Source organism: Lepisosteus platostomus, chromosome 7, assembly GCF_059453375.1.
Source record: "Lepisosteus platostomus isolate fLepPlt1 chromosome 7, fLepPlt1.hap1, whole genome shotgun sequence".
Lineage (NCBI taxonomy): Eukaryota > Metazoa > Chordata > Actinopteri > Semionotiformes > Lepisosteidae > Lepisosteus > Lepisosteus platostomus.
Genome location: NC_142617.1, coordinates 29434301 through 29448873, shown reverse-complemented (window position 1 = coordinate 29448873; position 14573 = coordinate 29434301). Strand labels below are relative to the sequence as shown.

Sequence of the window (14573 nt, the reverse complement as noted above, 5' to 3'; positions counted from 1 at the left end):
TTAAAGAATAAATAAATAAAAATGAAAAGTCCAGCACCAGCTGGATTCGAACACACAATCTGCCAGCTGGTAGTCACGCACCTAGACCAGTAGGCTACAAGACAGCTCGAATCACAGGCAGGCGAAACAGCCCTACATAGCTCTGCCGCAGTACACGGATATTATCATACCGTTATTAAATTCTTTAGATACGCGATTCCATATTATATTCCCTTTTAATCAAATTCTAAAAGTATGCTTGTTGACTCCGGTATCACGTTAGTTAAAGACTTCGAAGCTTACAATGTTTAGGGAGAAATGCGTATTTTGGTGCGTATTTTTTTCTTTAAAGTACCAAGACCAGCCATATACTGTATGTTTACGTTCCAAAATTAATATCGTTTATGGCCTTCACACGCGTTACAGTATGCTCCTATTCTTTTTATGCTCAGCTACTAAGATTTCCCTTCAGTGGTAAAATTCAATATCTACAACGGGCACAGTAAAGACGTTTACAGTACAGTAAGTCTTTCTACGACAGACCAACGGACCACGAGTGCCCCTGTCGGTCAACCAATCACCCACCGCGGTATCGCGTGTCATCTTACCTGCGGTATCTGTACTGCGGTGTCTGTACCGCGCACTTGATTGGCTGCATCTGTAAATATTCAATACTAAGTGGATTAAAATGTGCACAGTAAAGAGATTAAATGATTAAATGTTTTTACTACTGACCAATGCACCACTAGTGCCCCTGTCAGTCATTCTGGCCAGCCAATCACGTAGTGCGGTACGGTGCGGTGGCGCACGTGTAGATGCCCGCGGTACGGGTTTGTACCGTGCATTTTGAATGGCTGTATCTGTACTAAATACAGTAGGAGCAGAGGGGTAAAGAATTAAACCAGTTTCACTAGGAATGACAACGCCCAAGATCGAAGTGTAATGAACTATTATGAAGCTGATATTTGGCTTAACCCACTTGGCTGAGGGCCAACCTCCTGGCCATAGGATGAGGAGGCCAGAACCTCTAAAGGACCAAGCAGGACACCAAGCCAATTCAGAATTTGGAGGAACCTGAAGAAGGTGTGGTTTGTGACGCATGGATTGTTGCGGCAGTAGGGCGGTTGGAGTGCCTGTCTGCGTTTTGTATAGGTTTACTGTAGGGAAGTCAGCTTCTGTTGGCGTAGGTGAGCTGCTTATTATAGGTTCGTGTTGAGGTGTTGATGGAAGGGAATTCAAACGAACACGGGGTCTAAATGATGAGAAGCCATTTAGGCTCTTTGTATGTGGGAAAGTAAACTGCTGCTATTATTCGATTGGGTTAGTGGTGCCAGTGTTATCTGGATGGATATGGGCCCATGTTTGCGACTGAGTCCCCCAAAAGCAGCAATGGAAATTGGAGACTCCTGCACTTGATTCGCATGGTGATATGGAGGAGAGATGGAGGTAGACAGTAGTGACTTGGCCTTTCATAGCTTTTATAACTTTGATTAGGGTTTCCTGGACAGATGGAATGGCCGGCTCGAAGGAAATGTGGAGGCTTGTAGACCTTATGGCAGGTAACACCTTTGCTATCTGACAATAAATTAAGTGTGAGGAACTAACTGCTGGGACTCTTATGGACTCTGGAACTGGATAGTGAGCATTCATGGTCTAATGACAGATCCATGTGGGCACTGTGGAGAGGAAAACAAAAACTCCCATTGGGAGAAAATAAACCTCTGGGGGTCCCAGCCCAATGGATGCCCCCCCTCCGGGCAGCTAGGCATTTTTTGGATAGTTCCAGACTCTGGGTGTAGTACTGTAGCTCATGGAATTTACATGTGTGGATATTATGTGAAGTGAGAGCAGTATTGGATCCAAGGAGTGGGTGTAAAAGGGCCTGCGAGGCCTGCGGGGACGGCGGGGACGGCAGAGATGGCGGAGACGGCAGAGACGCGGCACGGCGGTACTAGAGTTTAGAGGGAAGGCTGGGTATAGAGTGCAGGCCCAGTTGGCATTCTCCCAGTGTTCGCCCTGGAGAAGGGAATGGTGGTGGCTGTCGAGAATGACAAGCAGGGCTCCCTGGAGAAGCTGTGTAAGATGGAGGCCAAGGGCGGCAGCAAGGCAGGAGACAATGAGCTGGAGAGCCTCTCCCTGGATTTGAATGCTTCTGACGACAGACCCGAAGAGGATGGCTATCCCAGGGTGGGCTTGGATTTGGGCACCGTTGACGGCGAGTTTGCTGGATCAGACTGCCGTTGCTGTGCGGATGACATCAGCAGAGGGAACCGTAAAAATTGGAAGCGTATCTTTAAAATGGACTGTGGCAAGCCTTCGGATCACAGCATGAGGTCTGTAATCGTGGGAGACGATCCAGGGAAAGGAGGAGCGGATATGCACGACTGCGGTGGGGACGTTTACGTGTGAGGCAGGGACTACTTGGAGAATTCACTGCCGAGGAAGGAGAGCTGGATTCGAGGTGAGGTGGGGATGATAATTGGGGATGATAAAAGAATTTGAACTTCAGCGAGGAGTTGAATCTTGAGAGAGCTGGCCAGAGATGAGCGCTGCTGGTAGGAAGGCAAGGGATGGAGGTGACAGGGTGCTGGAATGAAAAGCAGGAGGAACGGGCTTGTCAAGGAGTGTAGGGGAATCCTCTGTGCTGCAAAAGGTTCTTTGCCGAAGCATAAAATTTAGAGGTCCAAAGGCGAAATACAAGAGGAAATAGCACAGGCTTGTGCAAAGCGAAAGACTCACTCGAACATGGAAAAGTCGCATGCGAAGGAGAGAGGTATCGCGTTGGTATTTTAGCGTTTGGTGGAGGAAGGGTGAAGGGAGTGATTGCTGATTACTGACAGCTGGGAACAATTGAGCGTGGTTGTTGTCATCCCTCCCGAACTTTTGTCATATAAACTCCATTAAGTAAAAGCTCTTCTAAAGAAGAAGGTTTTGAGCCTGAATTTGAAGGAGTATAAAGGTGAGTCTCTGATATCCTTGGGGAGAGAGTTCCAGAGCATAGGGGCATAACAGGAGAATGCCCTGTCACCCATAGAGTGAAGGGCTTGGAGGACAGTTAGGAGACTGCACTTAGAGGAGCAAGGGTTGCGAGATGGGGAGTAGGGCGATAATAGATCATACAGGTACTGAGGTGCGAAGCCATGCAGAGCCTTATAGATGAGCATGAGGATTTTGAAGTCAACACGAAACTTGACAGGAAACCATTGCAAGGACTCCAGGATAAGAGTAATGTGATCACTTGCACTAGACCTGGTCAGGATTCTGAGTCCCGAGTATTGGACATACTGGAGTTTGTTAAATGTGGATTTAGATACCCTAGTGAGTAGTGCATTATAGTAGTCAATTCGGGAGCAGACAAATGTGTTGGTCAGCTTTTCAGCAACAGTTAGTGATAACAAAGGGCGTAGTCTAGCAATGTTTCTGAGGTCAAAGAAAGATATTTTAACAATATGCTGCACATGTGGGTCGAATGGTAAGCCTGAATCAAATATCACCACAATGTTTTTCAATTTAGACTGAAGCTCAAGTACACTACCATCCACAGACAGGGTTACAGGACTGGCTTTACAAAGTTGATAGAGGGTGCTAATAAGCATGACTTCAGTCTTGTCACAGTTAAGATGAAGGAAACTTTGAGTCATCCATATTTTTATGTCAGAGATGCAATTAGTTAGAATAGAGACAGCCACATCAGTGTCAAGTTTGGTATGGATGTATATTTGAGTATCATCAGCATAGAAATGATAGTAGAGGCCATGTGATCTTAAAACCTGACCAAGTGGAAACATGTTAATGCTGAAAAGTAGGGGACCCAGTATCAAACCCTGAGGAACACCTGGCTTAACTAACCGTTTTCAGACCTATAAGAGAGACAAAGTGACAGGGATAAGTGAGGTAAGACTTGAACCATTTGAGAGCAGTGTCAGGAACTCCAAACATTGTCTCAAGATGAGAAAGTAAGATGTCATGGTTAACAGTGTTGAAAGCAGCACTGAGATCAAGAAGAACGAAGATAGAGAGAAAACCAGAATCAAAAGCTATTAAAAGATCATTAGTAACTGACCGGGGCAGTTTCTGTGCTGTGAAGTGTACTGAAGCCAGATTGGAGGGGTTTGAAAAGGTTATTTAAAATAAGGTGGTTATGCAATTGCATGTTCTAGAATTTTTGCATGAAAGGGTAGGTTGGAGATGAGGCGAAAATTGTTTGGACTGTCCAGAGCCATGTTAGGCTTTTTTGGCATGGGGGAATGGCAGCAGTTTTGAGGACCATTGGTACAAAACCAGTGCTCAAGGATTAATTTATTATATCGAGCACAATGGGGCAGAGAGAAGTGAAACAGGACTGAAATAAAGTGGTGGAAATGGTATCTAATATAGAGATGGTGGATTTCATGTGTGAAACTAGTTTACTGAGGGATGCAGAGTCAAGAAGAGAGAAGTTGGAGAGAAGGGAATTAGAAAAGTCTGAAAAGCAGGGAGGAGGTGTGGGAATGATGTGAGTTGTGGAGAGAATGTGATGCCGGATGTTGCTGAACTTGGAGCTAAAGAAATAAAAAAATAGGTAGTTCAAATATTCCAAAAGGGACAAATCCCAAGATTTTCGATGTAGAATTCCAGAGAAAATAAAGAGGTAATTCTTATTAAATTGACAATGTTATTTAAATATAAAGCACATTTTACAAGATAACTTCATGTGAACCCATTCTCAGCCATACAGCCTGGACATGTCATTACTCACTTAGTATCTGAATATAAATTAAGATCAGGCATTTCAACCTGAAGTTTAATCATGTGCAAAAGCCTTATCAACAATAATATTGATTTCCTGCAAGTAGCAAGTTCTATTAAGAGATTCCCTGCTTGTGTAATCAAGTAAAACAAACAAAATCTGCTAATATGTCTTTTTTTGACCATGAAAAATCGAAGACCACACTTCCATAATCAAAATTTACAGCTTTAGAAAGCCAGAAAATGAACTACCTATTTGATGATGTTACATCATAAAAAAGATATCTTTGTGCCAATTTTATTTCTGAGCAGTACACATCAGTCTGATGTAGCAGACATTCCTCTCAAAGGATGCACATGCTAAGCAATAAACAGCTCCAGCTACTTTATTAAAGCAGCACAGCCTGTTTAAGTTTTAACATTTTCTGAACCTAAGAAACAGCTAGATGTATTGCTCTTTGGATATTTGCAGTAAGCTGTATGCTCCTCCTATTCAAATAGGAGACTTTTTTTTCTTCACTGGGAGCTAACTGAGAGCGAGAGCAAGCAACCAACTTATATAAGCTAACTCCACACTCCACACGAGGATGCGACAGACAGAAGTGGATTAAAAATTCTCTCTCATATCAACGCATCAATGTTCAGAGATAATCCAAGCATTTCATTGAGTGGGAATTTAGAGACTTCAGCAGTACTGAATCAAAGGCAATACATTCATACAAGGGTGCAACTTGAGAAATTGAATGGTTTCAACTGCAGGAGTAAGAAAAAATATGAAGTAAAGGAAACTGCATTTCTTAAGTGTGGGAGAGGAAAACGACTGGGAGATTTTAGAGGTGATTTAGGTGGTGGTTAAAATCTGTCGACTTTCTACCATGCCAGGAATCACTATAAGGGAACATGTGGATGTTTTATACATTTCCATCGAGATGGCGATTGCATTGGCATCAGTGCTGGGTAATGTTTTAGTGGTCATTGTGGTGAGAATAAACCGGGCTCTGAGGGACACAACTTTTTGCTTCATTGTGTCGCTAGCATTGGCTGATATTGCTGTAGGTGCCCTGGTAATCCCTTTGGCCATCATTATAAGCCTGGGGATGAAAACGCAGTTCTACACCTGCTTGTTTTTAGCCTGCTTGTTGCTTATCATCACCCAGAGCTCTATTCTTTCTCTCCTGGCTATAGCCTTTGACAGATATTTGAGAGTTAAAATTCCAACAAGGTAAGATGATCTCAACAACTAAATGTCTGTGCAGCTGACCTCACTATTTATTTTCCATGGTTATAAATATTTAGTTATTCACTTTATTTGTCAACTGGTTTTCTTTGGCAAGAGATATATTAATTCTATAAAGATGTTTCATTAAAAGTGTTTTATTCTGGTTAGCATTTTGTGCAACATATGATGTTCTGGAGAAACATTTGATTAATAGTGTTCCTCTTCTTTACCTAGCAAGGAAAAAGACAGATGATTACTCTTCAACTTATGATTATGTAAAATTAACAGAAAAATATTAGAAAATATATGAACAAAAAAGAAATTCCAGTTATTTTACAACTAAATGATGATGATAATAATAAGAATAATATAATAAAGTAGGTTAAAATATGTAGACACATAGTTCTGTAAATACTACTGGTATGGTATAATTACTAAGCCCATCTCTTCCATTTGTCTTGCAGCTAGCAAACCACATATTTCTTCCTAGTTTAAAGTAAATCAATGCACTTGACAGCAAAAGCTCTTAAGAAAATTAAAATGCTCCTGTCTCCTTTCAGAAGTCACTTAGAAAAAGTGGTTTATGTTGCATTTTTGGCACAACCATCTTCATGCCTGTTATATTCTTTGTGTTAGCTAATTGAAAGACATTGGGACAGTAAAAGCCTATTCATTTCAAGAAATGTAAAACCAAACTTTTTCACAAAATCTCAAATATATGTATAGTACATTACATTGTAAATCTGTATTGGATTAAGTGGTAATGGAAAATTGATTTATGAAGTTTAATACATTTCTGTAATTGCTTTAGTGAATCTGCTTTTGACTCACACTTCCTGACATGGCAAACACTATTTTTGATGTTAAAGATGAAAATCTGTTAATGCTTTTAGAAATGTCTTCATAAAATCAGAAGTCAAACTTAAATGTTTTCATATATTGTTTCTTTTAAAAATTGAATATCATCAAAAATATGCTTAAAACATTTAAAATATGTATTTGTTGTTTTCAGAGGATCTCTGTGAATTTACCTCCATAACATATTTAACATAATTAGTCAGTTCCAAACACATATACTTCTTTTCCTGAGAACACATCTCCTATTTTCAGTCCTCAGTACATCTACACTAAAATGCATAGGCATATCTATACAGATCAGTATAAAGATTGCTGTTCTTCCTAAGTTAAATCAGTGAACTACAGTGAAAATAAATACTGAAATGGTATTATTTACCAAATGTGCAGATCATTGATGATATATAACATAACATAGCATCTAGAATGTAGTTTATGTTTGAAATTCGCTGGCTTCTCATAATTCTAACGTTTTAGCACAATCTACAATGCTTAATCTCTTACAATTTATTACAGATTGAATCTGTAATAAAGTAATACGATTAAAGACCAGTGTTTCCCGGTCCTGGCCCTGGAGTACCCTTGTGTCTTCTGGTTTTCATACCAACTGAACTATGATAATTTGGCTCAATAGGACCTAAAATGTAATGGTTGGATTGTAGTTTTAAAACCTTTTCAGTACCTAAATAGTAGAATCAGTTTAGAAATTAGCATGAAACTTGTGTGAGATGTCCATATTTAATTGTGTGAGCTAAAACATAAACAACATTATTAAAGCAGAAGGCACAACACTGACTCACTGAGGGAGGGTCTGATACAATGTAATTTCCACCTCTGTATATTCATCCATTGGTCTCCTTTTAAGAGGTTTTTAGTCAGAAATAAAGGGACACATTCTTAATAAGCATTTTAAGAATTAACTGCTTAAAGCACTGCATATAGAGTTTATTAAATATAATGCACATGAATTCAAGCATTTTTTAAACCAAGGTCTTAGTGCAGAAGAACGTCTAAAGCAGCAAGCATATAGAGTAAGTTCAAAATAGCACTGGTGATGAAGGGTCATATGGGAACAAAAATCACCAGACGCAGGGTTATTCAAGGACTAAGACTAAGACCCACTGTCCTGTGTTTATTGTTTCAATTGGTTGAATTTTATCAACACAGCACTAAGAATGTTTATTATAAGACTATTTGACTGTGTCATTCTGATGTTCACTTGCATATCATCAACTGATAAAATTTAAAAGCTGTCAACTAATTTGAAACACATCCTTTTTTGCATAAGGCATATACAGTATAATTATGGAAGTGCATTGCTACCATCAAAGAAAAAATATTTATCTTGTAATTATGAGTACACTCTCATGTACTTTATTAGATTATCATGAGGTAGCACAATCGTCATACAATAATTATCTAGAATTATCATTAGTTAACATTCAGTTTTAAACAGAGGAATTATTAAAATTATTTGCACGGCACACTTGTTTTTGTATAAGGATACATGTGAGTGTCCTTTTGGTTATGATTATGTTTACATTAAGTACAAATTGTAACATTTCATTATTTTACAGTTTGGCAGCTCTGTCACAAACACTAAACCAGAGTTTCAACTTGCACAATGCAATAGGTTGTTCATACACTAAAAATGATCATTGCTATTTCATAACTACAAGATAATATTCTCGTAATTACAGGATAACACTTGATTTTATTTTCTTGTTGGCAGAATAATGCTTCCATACATAACAAAAGTCATTTGGGAAACTTTGTCCCGGAAGCACAGAATAAAACAAAAATCAATCAATTGGGTCATTTTTTGGTGGTGATAAGCTTCATTGATTAAGTACTCAGTTGCGATGAAAACTACAAAACATAGGTGTACTGTACTTCAGGACCAAAACTCGGACAATCTGTCCTGGTTATTATTTCAATACTATTTTAATCAAGTGATTGCTATTCAATATATACTGTTAAAACGAAATTGATCACTTCTGCAGCTATCAATAGAAGAACCTTGCAATAATCTGGGCTGTGATGAAGCTTTACATTTACTTGTATACAGTATAATGTATTCTTACACCATAACATTTATCACTGTAATTATACCATATGCATAACAGCATAACTGCAGAAATGTACAGTGATTTTGTATTAATTTTATCCATATACTGTATAAATAGAAGTTTAAATCTAAAATAAAACATAATTCTTTAAATTAAATATTGAATTAAACTTATATAAGTATAACTACCAGAATCAATCTTCCTCTGTGTCCTTCTAATATTTGTAAAATGTGATGTCACCCTGCTATATACAGTACAAAATCACACACACAGTACATAATCAGCTTCAGAGGCTCACAGAAATGGAGTTCCGGAGAAGAGTACTCAGATACTAACAGGAACTGAATTCTTGGTGTTGAACAGAAAAGATTAAGAAGGGGCTTAATATAAGTATTCAAAATCCTCAAAGGCATTCACAAAGCTAACTCGGCAAACATATTGAAATGAACAGTAAAACAAGTGGAAACAAGAGGATACAAGTGGAAACTGTAGAATTGCATTTAAAACCAAAAACAGGGGATATTTCATTACTCAAATGCTGCTGGAAATATGAAACAGCCTTTTTACTTTTATGTTGTTAAAGCTAATACAGCACTTATTTCAAGAAAGAGCCAATTCAGTACTAAATACCAAACTTGCTATATGAGCTGAATAGCCTTGTCTTGTTTGTAATCTTTCTTATGTTCTTATATTTTTATGTTCTTGACCTGGTATCTGTGTCATGAATTATACAGGTTGCAAATAAGATGAGTCCATTCTGCTTCTTTAGTAGATCAATAGCTAAGCAATCCTAAACAAAATAATTAAAAATTAATTTACCTCTCATAACGTTAGAATTATTTTGCCGTATTTCTGCTATGATACTTTCTAAGTATCTTTGTATTTCCCTTTATTTTTTCCTCTGTTTTTCTATCAACTGCATATTTAACTATTTTTTTAAATATATCAGAACATACTTTATTGCTATAGAAAGAGCTACAGGCCAAAAAGAGATCATTCCAGTACTCTTTTATGCCCTTTAACATGAAGAGCTGTTTTCTGTTTGTTACCCAGCTGCTGATTCATGTGCATACATTACCTTGGAATCCTGTGGTGTTTAATTTAAGAATCTACTTGCTATCAAAAGCTTCTTTGAAGTTTAAATATATTATGTTTTATGCTTTACTTTTACAGTACATCCTGTCCTTGATTTATGAATATTTCTAGCAAGCTGGTTTAATCTGAGTATTAATATGATACTATCAATGTGACATTGCAATGAGAAATACTAAATTTCATTTGCTACATGTTATATTAAATTAGAAACAGATCCAAAATGCATCCCTGTGCACACCACGTCTTCCTACTGCCCAATTAGAGGTTGAGCCCATTAAGATGATTCACAGGTCCCTGCTTATTAATTTGCTCTTTATTCATATAATGTATTACCTTAGATTCTGATGGCTTTCAATTTCAAAATCAACCTTTTATGAGGGTCCTTATTAAATGCTTTCCAAGAAAAATATATCTTGGTTGATAAACTCTAGGAAGTTGATGAAACAGGATCTTCACTTTCTAAATCCATATGTACTGCCTCTTGAAATGCTAGTGTTTTCTAAATATTCTAGTTTATCTCTAGTTTATTCTTTACGCATTTAAATTTAGGGTAAATAATTGCAATTACATACAGGTAGTAAGAATGCATTAATAAATAATGTAATGTAATATATTACATTATGAACAGAAAGTGAGTGGAACTGAACTTGGAAAAATATATTATAATAAAATAGTGATTTTAAGAACTCTAAGATCACATCCAGACAATATGGTGAAGTTATAGAAAGGGTGAAGCAATCTTATGATGCATTGTAAAATGTACAGAATTCAAACCAAAAGAAGTTAAAGTAATTGTTAAGACCTCATTTAGAATATTCTGTATTATTTTGTTCATTATATTATTTTGGTGCTCTTTGAATTCAATCCAAAGAATGAATAAGAGTTAAAATTCCTGCCCTTGCAGCTATGCCTGACACTGATAGTATTTAGTTCCTTAAGGATACTAACAAAATCAAATAATATACGTTCTTAAAGATAAACAGTGAAACACAAACCTATTAATTGTATTGTTGAAAATGATATCTAGGCTCCCTTCAATAAATGGCTAGCATTTAATTATATATGGGCAACATGGCCTCTTAATTCTCATCTTTTTTGTTCTAACTTTTAGTTCAGTATTTAACTTTGACTTGAAAATCCTTTTTGACTGCTTCTAATTTTAATTGTCTTTTTACTTTGTTCCCCAGGTACAGTATAATAGTCACTCAGCAGAGGGCCTGGGTAGCTGTCTGCATGTGCTGGCTTGTGTCTACATTAACTGGTCTAGTGCCAATGTTTGGATGGCATAACAGGGACAAGCTACAGGAGTCTGATAGAAACTCAACATCAGAGAACATTGTGTGCCAGTTCACTGCTGTCATGAGAATGGATTACATGGTATACTTCAACTTCTTTGGGTGGGTTGTACTACCTTTGACCATTATGATTGGACTGTATGCTGAAATCTTCTACGTGATTCGAAAACAGCTGAACAAGCGAGCGGAAGCCACTAGCAACTCCAGCAAATACTATGACAAGGAGCTGAAGCTGGCAAAATCCTTAGCCCTCGTGGTCTTCCTATTTGCCTTGTGTTGGCTGCCCCTCCATATAATGAACTGTGTTAGTTACTTCTGTCCAAAATGTCACGTGCCCAAGGAGGCCATGTACATTGGTATATTCATGTCGCATGTAAATTCTGCTGTTAACCCACTGGTGTATGCTTTCCGGATCAACCGTTTTCGAGCCACTCTCATTCAGATCTGGAGAGGCTGGATTTTGTGCAAAGGCAGTGAGCAAAGTCCTTGCAATGCTAGCCCCCCAGCTTGTACTGGAAAGTAAAAAAAAAACAGTAGCGTTTTATTATACATGCATATAGGAACTGTTTTTAACACACACAGACATATGTTTCTAATAGTCAACATACAATTTCAGGCAAAGTTCAGCTAGAATTTTCAAATCTATTGAATCCAGATTGGTATTGGGAAAAATGTGTGTGGCCCATACTCAGACAATGAAAAGGACAAAACTATGAACTATGGAACTAAACAGGTGTATTAATAAATCCAAAAATATTTTTTATTATTATTATGTATACTGTAGCTATTTTCATCCCAGTGATCATAAGCACTTTACAGCTAGGAGGAGAGTCATTTACCAGCGACCCCTGACACCATATAATCGGGGGGATTGATGAGCCGATCAATCAGATGAACTATGCGGGAAAATGGGAGAGCATTTAGGCAGGCCAAGCATGTGTTCAAATTTGTTTTCAGCTGTTAAAAAGTGGTACCACCTGGGATCAGGATTGGGAGCACTGCATTAGAGGTCTCTATTTCAGGGCTGTCCAAGGTTAGCTTCCTATATCTGGAGATGTAAGATTTTGAGGTAATGTTACAGCTGAAAATGATTCAATTTACTTTTTGTGCCTCATACATAGCTCTGTGCCAGGAAGTCTTACTCATACATACATTTCCAGATTTAAAGCTTTGAGCATGCCTGTACAAATAGTTTTAGAAAATTTGACTGCCAAGAGCAATATTCTACAGATGAGAATGTTAACATACATACTGTATGTACAGTACCTTGCAGAAGTATTAACCCTCTTCCAATGATGTCTCATTTTGTTGAATTACAAATGATGTATATACATGTGAATATTATTAATCAAAATTTCAATGTTCAAACCAAACACTTTTATTAGAGAAAAAAGTTAAATTATAGCAAAAACAGCAAAGAAAAAATAAAAACTAAAATGTGCTGAATACATACAGTGTCTATAAAAAGTGAACTCTCCCTTTTATAATTGTCACCTCTGTTGCCTGGTAGCCTGGAATTAAAATGCATTAAAATTATTATTATCATTTACCTACACGCCCTACCCCAATAACTTCCAAGTGAAAAATATTTGAGAATTTTTTTTTTAAAAAAATAACTAAAATTAATAATGAAATAGCTTGGCTGGATAAGTCTTTCCCTGTAAAACCAATTCTAAATTAGCTTAGGTATAGCCAATCACCTTCAAAATCACACACCACATTAACAGGTCACCACCTGTTTTAAATAGTAGTGATTCATATGATTTTGGGATACATTCCACAGTTCCTACCTTATCGTTCTGTAATTATTTCATTTCAAAGCAAAGACACAACCATTAGTACAAAATAACTTTTAAAAGAAACCTGGGACAAAATTATAGAAAGACACAGATCTGGGAATGTGACACAGTAACATGTACATGAGTGATTAAATTACTCACATTCGTCTGGGAATCTCAGAACACACTCAGGTCATTTATCAATTCATTCCTTGTTTTTCCCATCAATCATCCAATCAAATCCCTGATTAAACACCCCTTTATAATTCACGAGCTGCTGCTGGGACAGTGCAATGACATTGAGATACTTCTGAGTAGTACAGTACAAGTCCAGGACCATCCTTAGAAACACATCAGCCTAAAACCAGAAACACAAATCCTGACCAGGAACCAGACTACCTGAACCCGGACTTCTCCCAGGAGCACCAAAGCGACTCCAGCATTAGAATCTCCTTTTCCTATTCCCCTGTCTGCAGGTAGCAGATACAATACCTTCTACAGAGCCTGAACCACTTCTGCCATTTCTCCAGCTGATCTCTGCTCTCACTCAGTCAATTAAAAAAAAACTTTTGCAAAACATGTCTGGGCTGGACAGGTATGATTAAAAACATATCTCACAATCCATTAAAAACTCTAACCTACAGAATGATGCTTTGTACCTAGAACATTATTTTGACACTACTTCCTGACTGCATAAAAAGACTTCATTATGTGTTTCAATAGTTTCATAAACTGTGGAACCATTTAGCCACTTGATATAGTTGGACCTCACCACTACAGTGCAGCCACATCCAGAGTGAGCTCTTTTTGCCATATTATCCTTCATTTGTACTGGAAGCTCCAATCATTGTTAAGGATTGCCATACACAAAATCTACAACAAACAAGATTGCATTAAGGCAATTTAATGGTGATTTTATTATTTTTTAATAATAAATTAATCTTCAGTTATTTTCTTTTTTTAATAGAATTGGTGTTTAAAACCAATATTTTGTGCTTCTGCTTACTTCATCTATGTTTTTTTTCTTCATTTTGGTCTGATCATAATCTTTTTCACAAGCAAGTGTACTCCCCATCAAACACTGCCCATATTGTGTTCATGTAAATTCCTTCTCAGTCACTTGTTGGCTTTAGTATTTAAGAATTTTCCTCTTAAAATTTCCCTGTTTGATTTCCTGTGAATATACCTTGTTCTCTGATTCAGTCTTTCCCAATTTCATCTTACTCTCGAGTCACTTTAAGTTAACAGAACTTTCAAGTCTTCATTTACTACTGCACTTTATTATAGTTTTTTAGATGAAAACTTCAAATGAAGAAAAAAAAAAATCTTATTAAACCAGAATGAGTAAAAATCCCTGATCTATTTATTGTTGTTCTGTACTTATCAACATAAAGTACTGTAAATGACTATTTGAGATATCCTGTTTATGTACTTTTTATAAACTCTGTAAATTATACTTAATTGGGTGCTTTTATTTACTTTATATAGTTACAAAGGGGGGGTTACGAAACTGGTGAAAATCAGGAATTGGCCAAGAGGTTTAGTCAATAAGTAA

The 14573-nt window shown here is 37.2% G+C and overlaps 1 protein-coding gene across 1 annotated transcript; it reads left to right on the top strand.

Annotated features, from left to right (window-relative positions):
- Positions 1 to 5558: 5558 nt before the first annotated feature.
- LOC148658501 (adenosine receptor A1-like) lies at positions 5559 to 12603 on the top strand. The gene is made up of 2 exons (XM_088641950.1): positions 5559 to 5929; positions 11133 to 12603. The coding sequence occupies exons 1-2, from the start codon at positions 5583 to 5585 to the stop codon at positions 11761 to 11763; spliced, it is 978 nt and encodes a 325-aa protein (XP_088498076.1). The 5' UTR covers positions 5559 to 5582; the 3' UTR covers positions 11764 to 12603.
- The last annotated feature ends 1970 nt before the right edge of the window (positions 12604 to 14573 follow it).

What these genes read in the sequence shown, in the direction of transcription:
- LOC148658501 (XM_088641950.1), top strand. Translation starts at nt 5,583, where the DNA reads ATGCCAGGAATCACTATAAGGGAACATGTGGATGTTTTATACATTTCC. An exon ending in AGAGTTAAAATTCCAACAAG is followed by an intron (nt 5,930 to 11,132) that starts GTAAGATGATCT and finishes TTTGTTCCCCAG; the next exon opens with GTACAGTATAATAGTCACTC.